Source organism: Apis florea, unplaced genomic scaffold (assembly GCF_048593485.1).
Source record: "Apis florea isolate Af1SG1 unplaced genomic scaffold, ASM4859348v1 contig_3772_pilon, whole genome shotgun sequence".
In the NCBI taxonomy this organism is placed as follows: domain Eukaryota; kingdom Metazoa; phylum Arthropoda; class Insecta; order Hymenoptera; family Apidae; genus Apis; species Apis florea.
In genome coordinates, this window is record NW_028256845.1 from 818,599 (window position 1) to 844,242 (window position 25,644).

The 25,644-nt window shown below is 35.1% G+C and overlaps 1 protein-coding gene across 3 annotated transcripts in view; it reads left to right on the top strand.

Moving 5' to 3' along the window:
- Nucleotides 1–25,644, top strand: part of LOC100865374 (uncharacterized) — a 58,613-nt gene that overhangs the window by 31,314 nt on the left and 1,655 nt on the right. The window contains exons 2-15 of one of the 3 annotated variants that reach the window (XM_012483293.3): nt 7,937–8,001; nt 17,544–17,676; nt 19,089–19,188; nt 19,301–19,434; nt 20,204–21,367; nt 21,455–21,671; nt 21,769–21,876; nt 21,959–22,053; nt 22,145–22,205; nt 22,319–22,644; nt 22,871–23,003; nt 23,087–23,341; nt 23,462–23,581; nt 23,679–24,008. In XM_012483293.3, coding sequence (XP_012338747.1) covers nt 17,597–17,676; nt 19,089–19,188; nt 19,301–19,434; nt 20,204–21,367; nt 21,455–21,671; nt 21,769–21,876; nt 21,959–22,053; nt 22,145–22,205; nt 22,319–22,644; nt 22,871–23,003; nt 23,087–23,341; nt 23,462–23,581; nt 23,679–23,861 — 2,976 coding nt within the window. In that variant the 5' untranslated portion in view covers nt 7,937–8,001; nt 17,544–17,596 and the 3' untranslated portion in view covers nt 23,862–24,008. Of the gene's footprint in view, nt 1–7,936; nt 8,002–17,543; nt 17,677–19,088; nt 19,189–19,300; nt 19,435–20,203; nt 21,368–21,454; nt 21,672–21,768; nt 21,877–21,958; nt 22,054–22,144; nt 22,206–22,318; nt 22,645–22,870; nt 23,004–23,086; nt 23,342–23,461; nt 23,582–23,678; nt 24,009–25,644 lie in introns of those variants that run through there. The other 2 variants (XM_086915299.1, XM_003691317.4) reach the window with 2 other exon arrangements.

The following is a 25,644-nucleotide window of genomic DNA, read 5'->3' on the forward strand; positions in this document are numbered from 1 at the left end:
TCAATAAAGTATTATATTTCATTTTATTATTTATGTAAAGAGTGTATTTTCACGTTTTTGTACAATTTTCATAAATTGAAAGCACTAGAAATTCTGTGTCAATCTGTTTTTGACAACATTAATTACATCACCGAGGACAAGAGGATATATCTCCATCCAGTAGAGAGAGTTCGATGAACGATGACGCAAATCAGAGTCATATATCATTAAATAATTAAAATAGACGGTAACAATTTTCCAACAAAGGAATAATTGTATGATGGGTTTGATCGATCATTGAGTAAACTTCATTTATGATGTTCAACATACCTTTGTCAAATTTAAACGTGATATGTTATAAGACAGATTATTCGCCTCTTTCTATTTAATTATGCAAAATTTACATACATACATACACATATATTCATTTCAACGAATATAATCCAAACAAGAATAAAAGTTCGCAATTGACAATTAAAAAATAATTAAACTTCAAATCAAAATATACTTTGCTAAATAAATTCGATCAAGTATGATGGAAAATAAAATTCAATGAAATTGATAAATACGTAAATCGATCACATTATTAAATGTAAATTAAAATATTGAAATTGTTAATCAAGATACGTTAACACTTATTGTAATCGATATTATTGTACTTTATGAAATTCTATAATCGAATGGAAATTCAAGAATGAATGAAATGCAATCGTGTTTAACGCATTATATAACTATAAAGAAATAACCTATTTATTAAGTATTCGACTATATTATCGAATATTAGATATAACGAACGTGTCGTTATATTTTTATCTAAAGTTAAAAATAATAAAAAGCATAACAAGCATCCTAGAAAAATAACCTGTAACATAATAATAAATAATCGAGGCAAATTCTGAGTCAGTCGTGTCCACGACATTAAAAATCTTCCAAAATTGATCGATATTTAAAAAATATCACGATATTCCTGACGTTCAAACTCCACAACGTTTCTTTCTTCCGAATTTCAACGACTTTCTTCCATTTTCTTCGCTGTCAAACTGCCGCCAAAGTTCGCGTGAATCCGCGAAGAGAGTCGAATGATACACATAATTGCAAAAATCAAATTATGCGGGGGTTAATGGATGAATGATGTCGCAGGAATATCCGATCGTTTACGATATCGATTGCCTTTGTCCATTCTTTTCTCTCTTTCTTCCCCATGCACGCGAACGGAAGCAGTAAGTAACGTGCACCAATGAGAGACGGAAATAATGGGCAGAAGGCAGCTGTTGGCCACGACCCAGTTCGCCTATTTTCCCTGGGATCTTTTCCCCAACCATTTCTTTCTTTCATTTCTCCGCCGTTCCCTCCGTTATTTCCCTTTCTTCGTTCCCCTGCCTTCTTTTTTTCTGACGTGATCGTTGAGAAGAAAAGATAACGGGCAAGAATCTAAAGATTTTCGAGGATGCTCCATCTTTAAACACAGGGAAGATCTTAAGGAAAATAAACCAGCTTACATGCATTAAAAGCAATGAAACGACAAAAAAAAAGAAAACGAAATTATGTGACATCCGAGACAATCGAATCGAATGAAATTGAACGAACGAAACGTATCCCATCTTCTTCAGAATTTGTGAGTACAAGAAAGTAGTTTCAAGCAGTCGCAAAATCGGGATAAAGTTATTTAAATGCAGCACAGAATTGTTCGTAAACCGAATATCCGGCAAACTGATTACGTGCTATAATTTAATCGATTTAAACAGAAAAAAAGCTTTCTCCATATTGAGGAATTTTGTGGAGTGTTGGAGGAAACTTTTAGCCAGTCTGTAATGCGATAAAGATGTGAAAGGTGCAGGTAAGCGGTGCTGGTACGAAAATAAAGTTAGAACACGGTAGTTTCAGTCTGGCATGTTTCGAATGTCTTTCGAAGAAATATCACGTTACCTTTTACTTATTGTCTAAGATCTTTGAAAGTTTCTAACAAAACGTTATTAAATTTAGAAAGAAGGAGGAGAAATGAAATACGAAAAATACGTGAAAGAAAAATTTTTCTGATATAATATAATTTCTCGGGTATTTCTTTAGGATATAAAATTATTTAGGATATCGAGTCGTTTTTAAAAGATAGAAAATTTATAACATTTTACTCAAATGTTTCGATAAAGAGGATGAAGAAAAATAAAATGATTCCTCATTATGAGGAAATTTTATATTTTAGTGATGAGATAAAAATGAAAAAGATATAAGAAACTCTCACAGAATGGATACATAAAAATGAATCTAATATATTTGATAAGAAATATAGATTATTTATGAAATTTTCTCCGTTTATCATTTCGATACTCGAGAAATTATTCGAGACAAGTGTATTTAATTTAAAAGAAGAAATATTTTTCATTATTGTTTGTTCATTTTATTATCTTCCTTATATAGAGTAATAAGAGAAATAATAAAAATCTTTGAATATAATAAATATACAATGAGTAATAAAGATATAACACTTAACAATTGAATATTACTCGTCAAATTTTAATGAAAAATCATAAATTCTTTCAAATAATAAAATGTCGAAAATTCAAAAGTCCCCAAGTTTTCGTTCCAATGTTCAAGATCCCATAACGTTTCAACTATTCGACAAATCAAGAGACTTTTGCTCATTTTACCTCGAAGCGAGTTGGAACAATTTCGAGCTCGGCCGATTCATTTCCAATAATTATCGCGACGGAAAAGAATAAATTCCGATAATATCTGGCTGCAATCGGATCACACCGATTCTCTTCCATCCCTCCCGCGAGGATCCATTGTAATCTGAGAAATATTAGCGAAACTGTACCATCTTCTCGACCGTTCGTAAAAAAAAAAAAAAAAAAAAAGAAACATTTTGAAATTAAAATTCTCAGCTGAAGTTCTCCAATGTTTGTGATCCACAACGATCATGATTCAATAAAAGAAAACGAACGGTATATATAAAATTCATTTACACGTTCTGCGTTGCAAATTAACAGAGGATTAAATTTGCGGACAGCAGATGGTGATGTTCGACGATCCCGCAATTCGATCTGTGATCGCAAAGCGTTTCGGTTTCAAACCTGTAATTGCTCACGAAAGGTTTACCCACGTGGCCGTCTGCCAACTGCTCTAAGGATTATTGTCACAGAGAGATAGAGATATACGTAGGGATAGGTGGAAGTAGAGAAGGAGAGAGTGGTAAATATGTCGATTCAGCGAACCGTCTCCCTGCTCAATGTATTCCCTATTTATCATAGCCACGAAAATATCTTACCTTTTCTATCCTCGAGCCAATAATTTGATCACTGTCTAAATAAAAGCTGTCTTACTTAAATACGTTTAAGTTTCTTCCCTTTTTATAAATATAACGCACTCCAATAATCATATTTTACATTACTTGAGTAGTAATTGCCACAAATGGTCAGACATTCAACAAAAATCATTTTTTGAAAAGATGCGCAAGGATCAAGATTCAGATACGAATATTTACAATGTGATTGGAGTTCGAATAAACAAACCACGAGTTTGTAGCTTGTAACAATATTGCGATTGAGACGCATTCACCCGTCTAGACACATTGATCCATCTGAGGTGGCCACGGAAAATCCGACTTCTAAGCATACGGAATCAGGATTCGCTAGTTCGAGTAGTTTCGAGCAGTAACCGAGAATAGACTGCCAATCGGTGAGCTTCATTACTTGTTGAATGCGACCCATTGTCTAACGCCGTTTGCCCTCCTAAATGGATTTCGAAGCGAGCCAATAAGACAATAAGCTCGCACAAAGGCGACCACTCGAACCTCTATTATATTCCTCTTGTACTATCAGCAGGATTTATAGAGAAAATGAGACGGAGGAGAGAGAAAAAAAAAATAAAAGAGAGATTCGACCGATCCGTATTCGTCCACGTGGTTCAATTTATTTCGCGATTTATTTGTTAACTTACATCCCTTTGTTCCTAAAAAAAAAATTGAATAAAAATTTTAACCATTACTTGGCATTTCCTGAACGCGTTCTCCATATATGATGATTCTTCTACACATTCGATGATCGACGATGAAACTTGATGAATATGTTTAAAAATATTAATAATAATCGTGGAGTTTGAGGATATATTTAGAATATATAAGAGACGGAACGAAATGCATAGATATATCAGAGAGAGAAATTGATTAACTTCATTACTCATATTTAACAAGAATTTCTTTGTACACGTTAATAATGAAAAATATTCCATGTTGCAACAAGCAAAACGAAACGTTAAAAAGTATTCTCTAATTAATCTCGCTATGACACCATATTCTCCCTATCTTTTATTAAATAAAACGATACAGATGTGAAAATGAATCAAGGTCTGCTTATCTGTTTTAATTCCCCGTACCGTGTACCCGCTTCGTTTATACGAGAATGGAGGAGATAGAAACAAAAGAAAAAAAGAAAAAAAAGAAAAAAATGTATATAAAAATAACGCAGACACAAAATGAAACAAAAATTTTACCGTGATAACAGTTGAATCCCCCAATGACGGTTTACGAAGAAAATATCCGACGAGACCATCCGACTCTCCCTAATTTTATCGACGTACTCTCGAAAACAGAGTGTATTTTTTTTTCCCGCTTTAGATACACACGTATACACATATAAATATACATTTATTTTTCTTCTCCCTCTCCTCGAATTCGCAGAAATTTTATTAAATCGATGGGGAAAGGATATTGCAAATTGTTCGAACCAAGTCGAATCGAATCGATGGTCTCGAAATCGACAAAGAAAGACGAAGGCAAGCGGAAGAAAGCCGATTGAAAAGGTAGCTACATGAAGAAATTCTCCGTGAAAACTTCTCCTGTGACAAACTGATGGCGAAGTTTGCTGGACGAAACAATCGTCGCATAAAAAAACCATTGTACGTACACACGTAATTCTCTACGGGATGAAAAAGGCTATTTTCACCGATTGACTTGGTGGAAAACGCAAGCTTGAAAACGAAACTTTTGTCGAAACTTTTCTTGCTAAATAATTATTTGTGATCGAAAGAAAGAAACGTGAAATGAAAAAATTGAAAGGTACGAAATTTAAGATATTGTACAACAATAATTACCACGTACCATCATTTATATCCTTGAATTTCTATTATTTCCAGATAATCTACTTTCATCCATTTTTTTCGTTTTTTCCTTTGAATCTTATCACTACTCTTAGTATATTTATCTTATCTTCTCTAGTATATTTGTATTTATTTGATTTACGATCCTCTTGCATCGTTACACAACGCGTAAGATGCACCTATACATGTGCAAATAGTAATAGCACCAACAACATGGAGGGAAGGGTCATTTTTCATTATGCTACGTGATACGAACACACATTGAAGCTACTTTTGATGAATGTACTCCCGCTCGTACGTTTTTTTTTTTTTTTTTCCACTTCAACAACACGAATTTAATTAATTAAACCAGTAATTCTCTTGTTTTTTTCCACAAATTTCTTTTGAAATCAAATCAGACAAATGCTCGTTGCTTCGATATCCACAATTTATTTAAGCAATAAAAAACGCACGATTACAAAATAATTACTTCAGTTTTTTTATAATCGAATGCTAGAAAGATTCTTCTCGTTTTTGAAATTTCTTTCTAATAATAACTCGACAGAATTTTATTTTACCAGCCATCTAATGAAAAATTTAAATGAAAATTGAAATTTTTTATTCAAAGAAAATATAATAATATATTTTAATAACTATTATTTAAAAATCGTAATAGAAACGATTATTCGTTAATTTCTGTTCAATTCACGATGATATTTTTTTAAACAAAATATCAAATAAGATAATTAATAAGAAATTATTAAATGATTTAAATAATAAGATTGATATTTTCGACAATAAATGTTGTTTTTGTTATCAGTCAAATGATTCCAATAAAGAACAATTAAAGATAAATTTTGCGCGACAGTTACGTTCCCTCATCGATCGTCCGGAACATTCTCCTTTTGTGGAAACTAGCCGTTTCAAAGAACGGAACTGAGTTTGATTAACCCGGAAATCAGTACATGTAGAACATTCGTTACTACTTTCTGTTGATACAACCTTGAAGCTCTTTCCACAAACACTCTCGTAAGAGGTCAGGGCCAGGGTCTTCTCGATTCCCGATATTCCTCGTCATTTAAATGATTCAAAACTGTGCAAATGTTTTTAACCACGATTAATCATAATAATCAATTCATCATCAACTCGAACGATCAGACGGTTTCGAAGGAGGAATTAATTATTCGAAAAAAGCTCGGATTAATGATACAGCAAGCAGTCGCTTGAAAGCTTGACGATTCCCGCTTCTTCTTCGCGATCTAAAATTCTTCTTCCAGGACGTAAAAATATATTATGAAAGTTTCCATAGTAAAGTTTTATAAATGGTCGAGGAAATTTTACACGAATGTTATAAAATGTATAAATACGTTACACTTTTTGGAAAAAAATAACTTCTACGCGACAAATCTTAATTCCATTTGCTGTCAGTCAAAGAGCACGAGATTGTGTATGCTGTTTATAAAACTGCGGCGTGAATCTATTTCCGTCAAAGGAAGGAAGGGAAATCTTCTTCCGTTCTCTTCTTTAATCTCGTTCTCGTAGAATGAAATTCGTAAAACGTCGCGATGAATAAAATGCAAAATGAATGAGCCAGAAATTATCGAGAAATGTTTGACAGAGATTTATGAAACATCATTGATACTGAATTAAACATTATTTACGTGCGCATTACTAACCAGGTTACCAGCGAACTCTCAAACACTACGTCGTGAAATTATAATCGTTTCACGACGAAGGTTTATCGAATCTTGTTGCCGCACAGACAGGATATTAAATACTCGTGGCTACGTTCTATAAACGTGGCATTATTGACAAAACTCCATTCATCATACCAAAACGAAGGATCAACGTGTAAATGGGTATAGATTGATAAAATTTCTTTGCCAGAGAATGCAATTTCTTCTTTCGAAACTTTCTCGATCCTCCTCTTTCTCGAATTCGATATATAATATTCATATATAATCCTCTCATTTTTCACGTGAGTTTGAAACAACATGAAAATAATTCTCATTCAATCGCACAATGTTCACATCTGCGAGAGACAAGTCCCATTTTCTTTCTCGTTAGATATTCGATGAAACGTATGACGACAATGTGCCAAGCGAGCCTCGTTTTCTGGAAAAAAAAAAAAGAAAAAAAAAAGGTCCTCGTTACATTCTTTATGAAGTTGCGGGTAAAACTCCCCAGAGCCCTGTTCCCATCCTTTCCCGTTCTCTCACTGCTGTCACTTTCATGTTTTTTTCTCTTTATACCCATGAACGCTGTTTTACGAATCTCGGTATCCTTATAAGATATTCTTTATATCAGAGAAAAAAAAAGAAGAAAAAAATATAAAGGAAGATATATACGTAGTTCTTTCACTCATATATCACGAAAATTCTTTAAAAAATAAAACAAATTGTCATTAAACTATTACCATTTCACACAAGAACGATTGATTTTTTTCTTATTCTATTTGAATTTAAACGAATGCAACACGAGGAGAAATCTTTGTTACACTCGGCAGCAGTTAGAAAAGTAGTCGTTCCGTTGGATAGCTGCGGTTGATGCTCTCGAGAGATCCCTCTTCCCCATCTGCCCATCTTTCTCCTATCTTCTTCATCTGTCTCTGTCCCGTTCCCTTCGACACACTGGCACAGAGACACACGTTCAAACACGTGAATTACACACGTACAGATCCTTTTTACGCACACCGGTTTATATATATAAGTTCACATAAAGTAGAAGATGAAGCAATAGCACGAAAAGGAAATCTTCTTCTTTTCGTTCCCTCCTATCTTCCTGTTTCTCCATATATATATATGGCTTCTTCTTCTTCTTCTTCTTCTTTGTATTTCTCTTGAGGTCTCCTCTTCTCTCGCACAATTTCCTCCCTCTTTTCCAGAGCCGCCACACAGTCTTGGGTCGTAGACGAAGGAAAAAGGATGGAGGAAGGAAGCTCGAGGGAGGGTAAGTGGAGAATGCGGTGGGCTTGGCATTCCACGCGTTCCTAAGCCATATTAAATCCATCTAACGGGTGACCGACTAACGACCACGAAATGCTATTAAGCGAAAGACCGTTAACCATTCGTCCGTGGTGTAACTCTTCTCGCGTATGTAAATCTATTCGATCTCATCGACTTAAAATATCTTAAATCCCCCTTCGGGATATCTCTTCCACTAATGACGAAAAAAACGATCGTTCGTAGATCGTACTTTTGTTTGTACTCGTCTCGTAAACAGAGTTTTACGGGATCCGTTGTTACTTTGAATCTGATGAAATGAAATCTCGTGTCGATGCCCGGTAAATGAATCACGAAAGGAGCGTGCTTTTATTCGTCGTAAATCGTAGTTCGAGCTCGATAACGCGAACGATTGATAGTATTTTGTGAAGCTCTCGCGATCTGGCACGCTGTTCGAAAAAGAAAAAGGAAAAAATGAAACGCGCTGATACGTCTGTCCTCGAAAAGTTACGACGAAAGTAAGTTTACTTGAATTAATCGTAATGTTATCCGTCGAAATACTTAGAGGAAGACAGAGAGAGAGAGAAAAAAAGAGAGACAAGAGAAAAGAGGCAAACGATAAACGATTTATCGGTAAAGAAGAGGCATTAAAGCGGATCGTTTGATCGAACAGAGTTTCCAAGAGACGAGTCGAGATCAAAATCACCGATAGATTGAGTCAGAGTCATGCATTATTTCTCGTTCACCTTGTAGATTGCTATGGGAATTCATGGCTGCTGCCAGTAGAGAGTGACGTATAGTGCCAGCCGTGCCAAGTACGTGACCTATACTACTGGAACGGACAGCAAATGTCGCGTGAATAGCCATGAGAAAAATTAATGCTCATCCGTCTCCTATATATATATTGTAGCATAATTATTTTTGTTAATAAATATATGAATGAATTAAAAGAATTAAAAAATTAAAAGAAAATACATAAAAAATGATATATAAAATGTAAAAGTGAATAAAACGTAAGGGAACAATGAAATTACAAATGCATCAAAATCTAAAATCGACAACGATAGATTCAATCAGCAGATTACTCGGAAGACAATGCGTGAACGATGAAGCATAGTTATTTGTAATTGAAATTAGCTGTCAAGTTGTAATTGCACTGCTAGTCACTCCTCAATGGTTTAGGCATACTAGCATATAGACATTATAGAGAACACTGGTACGTATACCATCCTTGATTGAAGTGTATGCATCACGTGCAGAGAATATGCTATTTCCAACATCTATCATCCTTTATCGCTCGCATACGTCTATACATCCAATCTAATTTTCTAACACGGTACGTTTAATCCCCTTAATTTCACATCGATATTATACTTCATTCTTCGTGACGTGCGTGTCGTTCCATAACTTATACCCGATTTATGATATCTCTCCTAAGAATTCAAGATCAACTCAAGACATTGAATAACTCGTTCCATTCATACATCAATGATAAACAACGTTCTATTTAACATCGATCATACTTCCTGTCTGAGGATAGGATTATGTACGCGTCTTTGAGCCGATTATCCGGGACGAATTTCGGCTTAAAACTTAGGTGTCGTTAATCGGAGAAATTTAGGGCTTCGAGTCACCACCATTCGTGCCCCGGATTTTGGGAAACCCTAAAAGCCCGCGCGCAACCTCTTGGGTTATACGGAGATATACGGAACAAGGAAGGAACAGGTGTGTGCGTGCGTACGTGTGTGTAAACGCACACAATCGTGCATAAGCGCGCAAGAGAGAGAGAGAGAGAAAGGGGGAGAATTTCGGTGTTGTTTGGTAGCAAAGGTTAGAAACTCGAGGGGCGAGCTTCTAGAGCGCAATGCGCCATCTGGCAACTGCCCAGAATTTCCACCCCTCTTTGGCCACCACTATCTCTTTCCCTCCTCGACATTGACGCACCAACGTATTCTTCACCTCCCTCCAACTTTCTTTCTTTCTTACCCTCCCTCTTCTCGGTGTTTCGTTTCTTCCTTTCCCGGTATGTATGCAAAAATGATGTGGAAGAAAAAAGAGAGGGACAAAGAGGAACTAGGAAAGCGGATGAGTGGAGGGATATTCTCTTAAAGACAAAGAGAAGGGGATGGAACAAGTACGCGAGTGTACGGTCTTCTCCTTCTCCTCTTCTTTTTTTATCCGTTTTTATTTTCTTTCTTTTTTTTCCTCCCCCTTTTTTCGTTTCACGTCGAGATAGGAGTACTTCTGTTTCCTTTTGTTCTTCCCTATTCTTCCTCATCTATCTTCCGTTTCCTTACAGCCACCCCCGAATGAACGAAGAAAGAACGATAACATTCTGCTTCCGTCTCGAACATCTTCCTCCCCCGAGCCTTTGGATTCTCCAGTGTGTTTTGTTTGCATTTTAATCGACCCTCGGCTACCTCGTTTCACGCGAACATTTTGGCCAGCTCCAACAACATCGTCCGTCCCTCGTTTCATTCTACCTCCATGCTCCTGGCTGGCTAGCTGGATGCGGAGCCCAATACGTGCAATCAACTCGAATACCATCGTTGAAGAGACTATGACCGTGCGATTTTTCTTCTTTCCCTCCGCCCATACATGATCACTTGTTCCTTTCTTTCCTCGCCTCGTCTCATTTTTCATGCCCGTTTCCGGCGACGTACGGCCGAATGTTTTTCTGTGTTGCCCCGGAGATTCAATTATTTTGACAGCTCGCCACAGTGAATAAAGATATAGCTTAGCTACCCTCCATCGTCGAATCGTAGCCACGTCTTGAATCCACAATTTTCGTCTTTTCTTACATCTTTCCTTCTTCGAATCCTCACGCTTCTCCTCTTCTCCACGAAGGGTGCATTTATAGTGTCGTTTACACACCGAATATTCATAATCCTTCCCTTTCATTTTGAAATCGTACTTTGGGGGATCGTAATATTCTTGAAGGAAGAAGAATTATCTGATGAGTCTACTTTAATCTTCAAGCGTAACCACTTGAAGACAGAAACATTTTGCTTGGAAGCAAATGATCGATTGAACAAAATTATCCGAGAATTATGAGGAGAAATTTAAATTTCGAAATTTAATCGATTGTAAATTTTTTTAAATTCACGCGTTTATATGAATTTTTTTTTTTTTTTCGCTTCCATTCTTTTCTCGTCGGCGTTGATGCATACAATGTAGGCGGATATTATTACAGCATGGCGTTTAAACTGGTTAAGAACGAAATTCAATTATCGCGGCGGCTTGGTGGAAGAGAGCAGAGATCCGATGGTGCAGTGGCATGCAGTTTTACAAATGCGGCCGAAAGTGCAACGAACCTGCAGCACTCCTGCAGCCGCGTGCTACCGACCGGCGGGACCGACGACCCGATCGATCGAGACCACTCGATTACCGGTGCAGACGAACTTCTTCTTCTGCGTATGCTAATCATTGTTTAGCTTCGCTCCCGTTTTTAAATCTTGCCGCGTACAACCTTTATTAATATAATGGAATAGCTGTGCATGGAATTAAATATATAATGGAAATAAAATATATAAAAAAAGAAACGAGATGAAACGTTAGTTTCGACGAAATAATATTTGTCCGGTTCGCATTTATAAAAGTGATACAGAGTAATTACAAAATTTCAATTTGTTTTTTTAATAACATAATATTGGTAAATATTTAAACGATATTTTCGTTTTACTCGTCGTTTTTTAAATCCGTTTTTTATAATAAGCGACCTAATTTTTATTTCGAATTATAATTATATTATCAACTTTAACTATATTATTCTATAAATATCATTTAGAGTTTCAGAATTATAAATACGTTACGCAAAAGTTACATCACGTGCTATAATTTTTTTTTTCTTTTATAATTTGATCATGATTTATTATTACGATTTGTTGTTTTTTTTTTTCCATCCTAATAATCTCATACACCAATTCTTTTTATCTTTTTAGCCGATAAAAAATATATAGAACTTTAACGCGCAATAATAAAATGATAAAGCAATGGCCGTAAAATGATGAAACAGAGATATGAAGAAAATTAAAGATATAAATGTTGGCGTAGCCGGTATACTAAACACTGTCGCGTAATTCAGTCTTTGCTTTTCGCCGAAAATTCCGCGTAACATTATCATAACCGCAATCCAAACGACAATTACAAACGTTCCTCGTGACAATACATCTCGCTATGGACTCAATCTCGATCCTCGAATCGTGAGATAATTTAACAACGTGAAACGAAAATAGCCAACTTTCGAAACTGACTCGAGCTATTCGCATAAACTTTCCCCACCTCGTAAATATTCATACTCGAAAATAGTTGGCCAACGTCAAATAGTTACCTTTGAATCTTCGTTTACACAAATTAGAGACGGTTCATCATCATGGAATCGATGTCGAACACGACGTTTAATCGTCAAAGAGAGGACTCATCCTATGTAATATTGTCAGGAATAAAAAAAATGAGAATGCACAGGTAAACATTTACTCTACGTGCCAAACTACAGCGAATATTTTCCGGTGTACTTTCCACGGTTTTACCAGACAAACAGAATCACACGATCGACCCTTCGATTTTATCACATTCATTGAGACTTGGATAAGTCTTTGATCCAAATTTTAATGGTCGATCGAATCGGATTGAACGAATTTGATTTTGATTTTCCCTTTCGTTTGGTCGAACGATAATTCGATATTAATATAGCGTGAATATATTTAAATGAGAAATGATGAATTCTGGTCTCCTTGAACCAAGAAAACCGAGAAATTATAATTCGACCTCGTTAAAATATTCGTATCAATATTTCACGACCATGACCGTTTTGTTTGATGACATGTAACATGGAAATTTTTATTATTCAACGAGCAACAAATTTGAATAAAATTGATAGAGACTTCGATAAATATCTAGGCATAAATACTCATAAATATGGATAACGAAAATATTTGTTTAACAGTGTTTAATCCCTAAAAATCTATCGAATGAAAAAGTTATGCATCTCAAATATTAAATTTACAAATACGTAATCATTTTACGTATAAATGTAAAATAGAGATATTTAAAAATCGATGTTTTTATGGTAATAATAATGTTGATGTTTTAATATAAAGATGTACAAAAGAAATTAATAAAGAGAAAAGAGAATAGAAAATTATTTAACAAGATCGAAATGTTTGTTGTGAGAGTAACATTGTTATTCTGGAAAATCAAGAATGATCATCTCTGACGCTCTTTAGATACACCGTTTGTGAAGTAAAATAAGCTGAAGCTGCCAACAACAAGCGAAACTCACATGTGAATTATTCATGGAGAATCAAGAATTCCGATCTTGCAACTTCGTGAATTGCCTTTAACGATAAATAGACTTGTATAAATTTTTCTACGATAACCAATTCACCTTACCATAGTTATAATATAAATTTGTCGTGATGAAAATCATTCAAAATTTCGCTCAAAAGTATTTGTTTGAAACCTCTATGTCGATGTAAAAAAATAAAAGAAAAAATTAATATTCGATTAAAGTTTTTAAAAAAATAATTTTAAAAAATTTAAAAATAAATGTAAATTTTTTAGAAAATTTCTTTTTTTATTAACATTATATTTTTTGAAAGTAAAATAATTCTGAAAGATCTATGTTCACACGATTTAAATTTAAAGATTCAAATCATTAAATATTCTTTTTTTATTTTAATTAATTTTTCATCAAAGTCTTACTTTTATTCTATCTACGATTCTACATCGAAGTGGATAATATATGACAACAGAGACTACTGACGAAATTCTCTTTCTTCTTTTTTTTTTCTCTCTTGTCCCTAATCAACTGCTCTTGATTTGTATATATATATATATAAAACAGTTATATATATAAAACCTTGACACAGTGGCACAAATGTAAACAGAAGCAGACCGCTCTGGTCTGACCCGGTTTTGATATCCTCTACTTACTGGTCCTTATTTCGCCGTTCCGCATGCGTTACCCTTGCATTCTTGATTCTCAAAAGACACAATATGCTTTTGCGCACTTGCAACAATGGGGATGCACACTATGTATACCTCGATTTTATCGTCAATACATTTTAAAGCATTTATAAAGATTCATGAGAAAGATTTCAGATTTGAAGAAAGTGAAATTTTTTATTTTGCTAAATTAAATATGTTCATATTGCGATACTATTTTTTATTTTATTTTTTCCTTTTTAAAATGGCAAAATAATTTTTTAATTTAACGAATTTAATATTTCAGAATTAATTGCGAAATAAATATAATTATTGTTTTCTTCCCCTTTCTCTCAATTTTTCGATCAACTCGCATGTTTCTATATGATACATCTCGAGCCCAAGTGCTCGATACTTAATATCTGTTGCTTCAAACAGGACCTTGACAGGAATAACGTTTGATGGGTAGAAAGTGGATCGATGAATCTTTGAGGGTTCAATCGAATGTACGTTCCTAAAGTAACTTCGTGACCCCCTTTTTTTTTTTCTTCACGTCGTCGAGAGAGCGAAAAAGAGACTAGCCCCTGAATGAATGTACTCGAGAAACAGAGAATCTCTTTCTTTTTCCCTGGAGCCTCGGGCTGAAATCTTACACGCCACTAATTGCTACTATTGTCTCTGATGGGGAAAGAGCGAAGCATTGCTACCAACCAGCAACCACCCTCCTCTTCCTCGCTAAATCTTATCCCGCTCGTCCATCTACCACCCCCCTTATCTCCCGTCTTGCCAAAAATCTCTTTATTCGTTGCATCACATAGACAGACATCCAACCAGAACCGCACCGTGATTCGTCCACTCAAATATAGAACGAGACAGTGAATTATTTCCTTTCGTTTTTGTCCCTTCTCCCTCTTCTCCTCTTTAAGTTTGTCCCATTTCGTCTCTCTCTTATTTCAATTCTACCTTCGAAACTAAAAGGTTTCACATGTGCCATTGTTCAAATTTTGGATTGTTCTTCGTGATTGAAATTTTATCGAGATCGGTGTTACACATGTTGCTCTTTTGTTACGAAATGATGTAAGAATCGATTCTTCTTTTTTTTTTTATAATACAGTAATTTTAAAAAATAAATAAATATTTATTTTCTAATAAACAATTATTTGTATATATATTTATTTGTAAATTAATGAAAAGAAAGGTAATAGGTTTTTCATGTCTGATCATAGTGAGACTCGTTCTACTTAAAATGTTTTATATGTAAAATGTTTTATCTTCCAAATATAAAATTAATTTTTTCAAGTGAGATAGCTAATTTACTTGGAGAAACAATAATTCTGAATTTCATATCATTGTTACTTATTTCTCTTTGTTCCTTTTTTTCCTAATATAATACAACCGCTGTTCCTTGCTTTTTCGTCTTTTTTTTTTAAAGAATTCTTTTATTTTCCACTTATATTCTTTCTTTCCAATTGTAATTCTTTATATACAATTTTAACAATTTCCATAATAATTAACAAATTCGTTTCAAGAATGAACAACAATACATTTTATTGATAAGATTATCAGATATATAATCTTATCTCGAATAATAACGATTATGAAAAAAGATAATTATTAAATTAACTCGAAAACGAAAATCATCGAAAATCAAAAAACATGATAATAAAAAGATAAAATGGAAGAAGAAAGATACGAACAGGACAATAACTCTCTAAATATGTTTGTGAAAATATGGTGTTTAGAAACATCGTTGATGTATCTTGCGGTTTGCCGGTTAGATCATGTGTATCTATAGCACTTGAAAAGCGGATTATTTCTTCGAAGGGGAAACCATCCGGATTGCTGATGGCTCGTTGTACGCCCGTCGAAGTATCTGAGCAAAGTTCACCGACTCCGCTAGCTTGGCCTATTTTTTCAGACACATGCCAGGCTGCACTTTCTTCCTTCCTTTCTCTCACCTTCTCCTAACTTCCCCCCTTTTACCCCCTTTCCTTCACCACCCCCATTTTTTTGAAAGAAATTGAGTGCATGACTACAACTAAGCTAAGCCACGTGACGTGCTTTGTGTCAAAATGTCTGAGATAAAAAGAAGACGCTGTACGCGTCTTTTTCACAAAAGAAATAAAAATATAGAATCTTCGTTGCACGTGATTCAAGAAAATAATATCTTTACTTCTTCTTCGTGATACGTATATAGGGAAGTTAAAAAATTATGATGAAGAATACGAAGGATCATTCATTGATTGGAAAAATAATAAGAAGAAGAAGAAAAGAAGGAGAACCAGAGAGAAAGTTGATTGGATCATAATTGATCATTTCTATGAATAAATATAATTATATTAAGAAGATTGAACGAAATTAATTTACTTGCAGATGGTAAAAAGATTGAATTTTGAACCTTCAATCTTGAATCTTTGATTACATCAAATGCTAAATTGTATCTTACTAATAATAGCTACATTTATAACAAATTAAGTTAAATTTGAATTAAGTTATTCAATTTTAACTTAATCTTTATTTATTATCATATCATTAATAATTCTCGTCACATAAAATTATACATTAAAATGAAATAATCTAAAATTAAAATTAAATTAATTAATTAACATAATCCAATTTGTTACGAATCATTTGCGTAACGAAATTTCATAATTTATCTATATCCATTTGAATGAAAATTTACACGAAGGAAATAAATCGTTCGTGGTTGTATATATTTCTAAAGAATCGCGTCTTGAACCGTCTATTCTTCTCGAGGCAGACTACCTATACAAGGGCAGTCGTCTAAGGGTTCTCCAGCCTTCTTTGGTCTATCTACCATGTACTTGTACACCTATGCATATGTATGCCCTCTACATAACGCATATATTTCGCAACATTGTCTGTTCGAGTGGAATCGTCGCATATATAAACTTGGATCGGTATAAACGTGACGAGGAAAGTGGATACGCATTCGTATAAAGGCAGTCACGTCGAAAGACGAGATTAGGGATCCTTCTACGTCCGGGGCGTAAGAAGGAGAGATGGATCCGGCATGGCCAAGGAGTCTAATTTTGCGGTGGAGTTTCTTTCTACGAATGTTGAAAATCCTTTCGTGTCGTCGGCAAAGGCGGACACGAATCGCCAGGAAACTTTTCGAGGGGGAGATTTTATCGCTCACGGTGCCGCCTCGTTAACTTCTATCGACATTTCCGGTTTCTATCTGCTTCCCGTTTCTTCGCTCTCCACGAGTCGCTATTTATACGTTACATCGTTGGAAAGCTCGATATCGCTGTAACCACGACCGTGAAAGAAACTCGAGAGATCAAATTGTTTGATAGGGATAAGAGAAAATTTATTTTCTTCTCCTTTTTTTCTCTCTCTCTCTCTCTCTCACAAATGATACGATTCGAATAGATTCGATGTTGTTAATCGTGTGTACAACAATTACTACACGTAATTATAATTCATATTCGTTTTTCACTTTTTGCTTGCATGAGAAAATCTTCATGGGTACTTTATAAACAGTGCGAATAAACATGCATACAATATAAGTACGTATAAAGATAGTTAATCCATTAGTAATCTTGGTTCTGTAAGTATAATCGGATCATGCTCTTCAGGGATTTACTCCGTGTGTTTCAGGTTCGGCGGACTGATTGGATTTGCGGTCGGGCCTGGATTTAGTATTAAGAAGGATGGGTTGGACACTTACCGTTCTTGGGGTAGCTTTAGCTATCGTCATTGTGGCAGGCACTGCCCTTGCTCTGTGCAGAAGGTAATTGAAACCAAGATTTCAACAAACGTATCCATTGACAGCTCGTCATCTCGTGTCATCATTTCTTTATATAATCCATCCTTTTCCTGTTCTAAATCCGTTCTTGCATTCGATTTGTTCGTGTCAAAAATATACGCCCAACCTCGACTTAGAAATCTTGAAAAAATCGTGAAAAATTATCCATTAAACTTATTAATTATCCATCGTTATATAAAATATATGTTAGTAATTTGAGATTTATTTATTATATAGTTGAATGCAATATTTTCTTTTTGTCAAATGTAATTCACTATAATATAGAGATATTATAATGGATATTCATCATCACTAAAGAATCTTTCTTTATATAATGAAGATCAAGAGGAATTGTTTCGATATTTTCTCGCATTACACAACAGGTATATGTATTCGTGAAAACTGCAACACGTGCAACAGGTTAAAATCATTCAGTAATAAATTGTATCAAAGACTTTTTATCCATCCTTTCCCATAGCCGAATTTATTCTTCTTCTTTGAGACTGTATCCCCTTCAATGAAGAAATATTAAACGTAACTGCAAGCATCTACTATCATCGTTGGATTCATTGAAGCATTATAAGAACAACGCTGGAAATCTGAGAAATCGCAATAATCGCAATAACAACTTGATATTCCAGCGTTCGTGTTTTCCAGCCCGATTTTTCTTGAGAAAATCACGTAGCTGCGATGCAATTTCCAACTCATAATCCAGCATCTTTACAAATATATTGTCTCGATTCAAGAACTCGATATTCTTGGTATTCTTGTAAAATATAAAAATTCAACTGAAAATATTTCCAGTTAATAAAATATGAAAGTTTAAGCAAGAAGAGAAATGCAAAGCCACTTTCGCGCGGGTTAAACGAGTGTTACACAGGAATGCAGCGAAATTTTATTTTGCCTTTAATACCGCGTTTACTCAAATTGATTTTCTCGCTGACCCCTTTGACAAGCGCACATCTCTATTCACTTAATAATAGCATATTCCCACGTGCTTGCGAGCGTGCTATTAGTCAGCCATCGGTCGAACGTTACATCCGACCAAACATTTTTTTTTCTACTGCTATATAGGATACGAAAGAAAGAAAGGGAGGAATATTTCAATGGATTCATTTCTGTTATAACGCAGAATCCCATATGTCGTCGATTAACCAAAGGAACCAATAATACCGTGTGGCCGTTAAAAATATTGATGTTAAACATCAATATTTTCAATAGTCGAACATCGTGACCCAATAATCTAATTCTCATACCATCCGAAAAGTTTCTCCATGAGAACACGATTATCGACCTATCCAGCTATTAAACCTAGCCAAATTTCAGTTATATAACTCGTAAATAACGACATAAAACTACCAGTAATTATTTTAAAATAAAAATATCTTCTTCTTTAGATATTGCATTGGTTGGCAATGGGGCACTAGAAACATTTGGAATGTCTGCGAGGAATGGCGGCAAAGGTTATCCTGGTTATGGGCACCGCGGGAAGAAAAGGTACACCAAAAAAAGGGAGAGACGAATGTCGAAGAAAAATAACGAACGATCTTTCCATCTGTATTACAGCGTATATAAAAAAATATTCATTGTTATTTAACGAATTTTCCAGGTCGGTTTAGTCAAAGCACAACATCCAACAGCTCAAACAATCCCCGGTTTATATCGACAACCTGGAAACGCGTCTCAACATCTGCTTCACAGTGACAGCGACCTCAGACTCGATGCACAAGGAGCTTTCACCAGGTACAAAAACTGGCTGAGCATTATGCTTGCATAATTCATTCGAACTATATAATAACAACTGCCAAGATCATGGTTAAGTTTAACGAAGAAATACTAATTTCTTCGACGAGAAGATAACAACGTGGCAGATAATAATAAATCGAGCGAACGATGGAAAATATTAATGCTACTTTTTTAATTATAATTCTTTTTTTTGAAATATCGATCTAATAATTAGTAATGATAAAATGAAGTGTCAAAGTATCGAGCCGACATTAATAATTCTCACATGTGATTTGATTTGTGCTCACAATTGAGCACTCGATGACAATAACTTTTCCGGAACAAATATTTAGAATAATTAGGCGAAACCAATTGTTAATAATTCGAACAATTATTAAAAGAAATTCCAATGATTCGTGTATTATTTCGTGAATTTATCATCCCTATAAAGAGTACGATCTTTAACAAACGTGGAATAAATCTCGAGACGAAACGTGAGCCCTTAAGTCAAGAGCAAATCAATTGAACTATTTATAAAAAAGAAAAAAATTATGCGACCTTTTTTCAGTAAGCACGCGACATCTAAACACTTGGTCGACCGATCGATATTTAATATTTAATATTAAGACAAAGAGTTAAAACCGCGCTCACTATAGAATGTACAAGATCAGATTCAAATTTCAAAGTAGAAAGAACAAAGTAACAGAGACAGGGGAGAGGGGAGGGAGGGGGGGGGGGTGAGAGAGGATTGCCCCGTTTCAAAAGGCAAAACTCGTAATATTTGCAGATTCGAACCAGTAGACAGAGATCTCCATCCGCCTCTGGGCACAACAACCGGTAGCACAATACCACCACAGCCTTTGAGACCAGCACCTCAACCAAGGCCAACCGCTCGTCCAAGGCCGTCTCCACTTCAAACCTCGAGCACCGTAGACCACCTGAGAATGCAAGAGGCTGGTCCGGTACCTCTAACTCCACCACCGTCGTTACAGAGGGCTCCAGCTCCCTCGAGATCGTCCGGCTCGTCGGTCTTTCTTTTCCAGAACGAGCCCATCAAGAATTACGGTCTGCATAAAACATCAAACGATCATGGTTCAACGTTCAGATTCGATGGCGAGGCAGCCAAGACCATGGCGGAGAATATTCAAATGGCGTCGTACGGGTCGCAGAATCATATAGACTCGAGGCTGAGATACGAGCTCGGTGAGGAACGAAGGAAAGAGAATAGATGCAATCCTTACAGGCAATTCGACGGTGGTATGGAGTCGACCAGGATCAGATACGGTGTACACGGCGTACCTATAGCTACCCTCGATGGTAAAGGGGACGAGGATAGCAACACGAGCTACGGGAGCTACGACATCGTTCAAAGGAGTCACATGATACGGCAACATATCAGGAATGATTCGAGAGGCTCGCCGAGCAGTTTCGGTATGACGAATTCTTCGAATGCCGCAAGCCAGACTATCATGGAATCGATATACGGATCCGAGGAGCTGTCTAAGATGCTTCAGAGCACTCAGAGTCTTGGGAACGACCTCGATCATAAGAGCAACGAGATGCAAAGCATCGAGATGACGCCCTTTAGAAGTTCCAGCCTTCAGGACAACATAGGGCCGTCCTACTTGTTCCGCGAGTCTCAAGGGTTGCAGAAAGTCTCCCAATACATTCAAAGTTTGCCCGATCTTCCTATATACGATTCGATTAACGAGCTGGGACTCCATCAAGATCAGGATCGCGTGCTGTACGACGACACAATTCAGGAATCGATCAACGCATTGAAGGTCAACAGCGAGGCCGTATCCAGCCCGATACAACCACCACCACCCGCGCCACCCGACCCGCCGAAAGACTTGCCAAAAAAGAACGGGCAAACAACTGGGGAAAGAATATTTAACGCTCTTAGATTGGTCACTTCGCAGAGCTATATCGACGCCTCGGAATTTTACAAGTATGTTTTCCATTGAAGAGAAGAAGTTTTTCAAGAGATCGTGTTCTCAAAAAAATTCACAACATCCTTTTCTGAATATTCTCGCAGCTCGGTCGTGTCTTCGGCACAGCAAGTTCAACGTTTCACCTTCCCATCGAGATCCCCATCATTGGTCGAGGAGAACACCGGTGGCCAGTTGCAGGATGAAATTCAAGATATTTATGCGGAGAACGATTCTGATGTGATAGGTCCTGACGATTCTAGGCGTAGTTCCGATCTTTACAGCCCCGAACTTAATCTAGAAGCACATAGAACTGCACAAGAGGTATGTATATATATATATATATATATAATTCTTTGATTTAAAAGAATTATTTTAACGTATCATTAAATTTATTCTAATTATTCTGTTATTTTGATAGGTGTACAATAGTTTACAAGATCCACCATCATCCCCGTTATTAGTTAAAGATCACAATCAAGAGATTTATACATATATGACTGATCCTAGTTTTACGAGAACTTCTGAGGTACGATATTGATTTTGAATTTACATTTTAATTCGATGATGTAACTTATTTATATTTTTATATTTTACGTGTTTATTTTCAGGATATTTTAAATAGCATTGAGCAAAGGAGAAAAAGTATGGAAAGATTGAACGGTATTCACGAACTTAACGAACTCGATGACGCTGATACATTAAGGTAAATTTAACCATATGATAATTCCATTCCTATACATTTAAAAAAAACAAAGAAAAAAATAAATTAATTCAGTATCCAATTTGTCTCACAGAAAGCGAAACGACTTTTACGTCGCAGTGGAGGAAGTGCAATTGAAGAGAAAATTCTCTCAGGTATGACAATTTCCACTCTACATAATCCTTTTCCTCACTCAATTGGCATTTATTATAATTAGATATACTGTAATATTTAATTCCTTTAAATATAAAAAAAATGCGATTCACAGAGTTTTATCACAAACTATACCATGAACGATTACAATGAGGTCAACCCTGGAAGTCGTCGTGGACCTCAGGGACCGGATCCAGAGCCACCGCCGGATGAATCGAACCTGAAAAGGGCAATAAGCTGTGAGAGTGTGTGCTCTGATACGAGTGTAGTATTAAACGACCTCGAAGAAGCGCCTGTCGTCGGCCACGTGTGTGTCGGTGTCCAATACGACAGATGGAGTGGCCGAGGTGCTGATAGCGAGGGTGATCTTGCGGTCAGCGTTCTCGAGGCCAGAGATCTCATCGCCCCAGATGGTCAACCTGCTCAAGATACCTTTGCTAGGTTTGAATATTCCGTCAAATTGTATATCAAATACGTAATATCAAATGCATGGTTGTACAGTGTTGTTCAAAAGTTGATCTGATCATTTCATAAATAAATAAATTAAAAAATTTATAATTTCAAAGAGATTCAGATGAGATAAATTCGCAATGAAATACGAGATAGAATAACAATTCTTGAACCGATAATGTAATTTAATTAACAAGTTATTATTTATTTTTTTTAGAGTTTGCCTTTTACCAAACAGACAGTTACACGTGAAAACAAGACTGTACAGAGCAAGTCCATCGCCTAGTTATCAAGAAAATTTTTTGTTCCCTTTAGACGATGGCCCCTCGGGAAGAACTCTTCTTGTCGAAGTATGAAATAAATGAAATAATTAATCGAAATGCATAAAATGTATAGAAATATATGACGATAACTCACGTATGATATTTTTAAGGTGTTTTCTGACGAGACGAGTATAGGTGGTGGAACATCCCTCATTGGAGAAGCTAGATTACGTCTAGGACCTGCGTCAAGGGCACCAGCGACTACCTGGTTACCACTCATGGGATCAGCTTTGCCCACGCCAAGACTTGGAGAATTAATGTTCTCTTTGAGCTACTTGCAAACAGCTGAAAGGCTCACGCTAGTGGTTGTAAAGGCTAGAAATTTACGTGGCGCCAATACCGTGCCTGGTGATTTCTTCGTCAAGGTAATAGAGAAGCTTGTTTCGAATAAAATTAAAATATATTGTTACCTTTCGTTAAGGAGCTAAATTGAAATTATTGCAATTACATACGATGATAGATGATATATTTATCATGTTTCAAAGGTTTATTTGCTACAACAAGGAAAGAAGATTCACAAGAAAAAAACATCTGTGAAGAAAGGAGAAGAGAGCCCGATCTTCAACGAGGCAATTATTTTTAACGTGCCCAGTCATATTATGCAGGTTCGAACAATTTTCCTTTATTATAATACTTATCAAAGAATAATTATTTATCAAAAGTTTGAAAAATTTCACAGATTTTTTTTTATTTTAATTTTAGAACATACAAATAAGACTAACTGTAGCAGAAGTAAGCAATGACCAGGGAGTAAATTCGAAACCGTATTCTGTCGGGCACATTATCGTAGGACCCACATCAGCAGGAAGAGCATTTGTTCATTGGAGACAAATGTTGGCTGCTCAGAGGCGTCCTGTCGCTATGTGGCATCCCCTGAGAAAATGAAAGAAATATAGAGGATGTTAGTAATGACAATGTAGAAATGAAAATCTGTACAGATCTAAAGTATAATTGGAGAACGGTAGAGTTACGTAAATATAATTTTATGATAAATTGATATTGTTTCTGGTTTTAAATCATTTATTCTTTAGAAGAGATGCTTTTATTTTTATTTATAATAAATTACATTGTTTTTGATCATACGTTCAAAAATTTAAAGATCATTTTGAATTATTCAAAAATATTAATATCGTTCAGATAAATTCATTTAAAAGCATTCGAGAAATATATTAAATGTAATTTTTTTTTAAAAATATACGTTAAATTTTAGTGGAATTTTCCAAAGTAAATGATTTAAAACTGAAACAATTTTTAGAATAACTTAATAATACGCGATAATATCATTAATAATCTATTTTCATCAAAAGAGGAAAAAAAAAAGAGGGAGAAAACAAAATTTTGTTATTACGTTCGTCGAGTTTAAGAAAAACAATTGTATACAATTCGTTGAAATCATTGTAAATTTGCGAATTACAGGGTGCTGAAACATTTAAGGCCTCATATAAGAAAGATTTTTTATTCGCATTAAGATTACTTGTATTAGCAATGTTATTAAGGATTCCACTAAATGTTCATTATCTATTTAACCGTTCTCCTCTATACTCCAAAGAGGAAGTATAAACCATAAACGTGTGATATATTGCAAGTAGAATGATGATAATTCAAAAAAATAACGATTCACCGTTTTCGATTTGATGGTGTAAAATCTCAATGTCAAACTCGTATCCTATTGTACATGTACTAAATGGATGTACATCGTTCAACATAATTGTTTCATCTAATGATAAAGTTAAAAAATGACGGCTCCGTGACTCTGTCATGATTTTATTCATGAATTATATCATGAGGTTGTCGTTAAAACGAAAAAAGATTATTTATTGTACAAAACAAGAGGATCGATCAGAAGAAAACACGGAGCTGGTATCAATCATTTCAGACTGATGTATCGATATCAAAAGTCATCGTCAGACACAAAAAAAAATCATCATAGATGATCTAAATGGATCCATATTGTTGTTCACATCAATTTCACACATTGTTGTGTATCGCTTTACGAGGAAGGTTCGAACAAATTTTGTGACGAGATCACAAAGTTCTCTCTCTAATAAAAGGCTCAAATATTTGTACCCATATTTTATATACGGTGGGCAGACGTTAGAGCTGAAGAAATATAATGTATAATCACTTTGTCCTTTATTCGTTGTTGGAACGAATTAAGTGAATTGCACATAAAATGATGCAAAAAGAAGAAAGAAATCAAACATAATGGCATTGTTGATACGTGTTTTTTTATTTTTCAGTTTCTTTTTTTTTTGAAAGAATAGAAAGAATAGAATATATAAGTAGATAAACTTTAGAAAACAAGCATAATCGAACCTTCCTTATGTGTATAAAGAAAATTCCAGCAGAACCTCTTGTGTGGATCACGTTGATGTCAGTTAAAATGTATTCCGTTTTTTCGAAAGAAAAGCTCGCTTTTTCCACGTCGAACAATTGTTTGTTTTAAAGCCAGAATTATCAATCAGTTATATACAAATACTTTTAAAATTTCTCATCGTTGATTTCTTTATAATTTTTATTTTCTTTATTCTGGCATATAAATAAAATCTTGTTTGTCATTCGTTTAATAACTGACTATATATAGAAGAATATAGTTACAGAAGAATAAAAAAAAATGGGAAAAAAGCGATAAGAAAAAATAATCGAGAAATGTTTCGATAATTCGCCG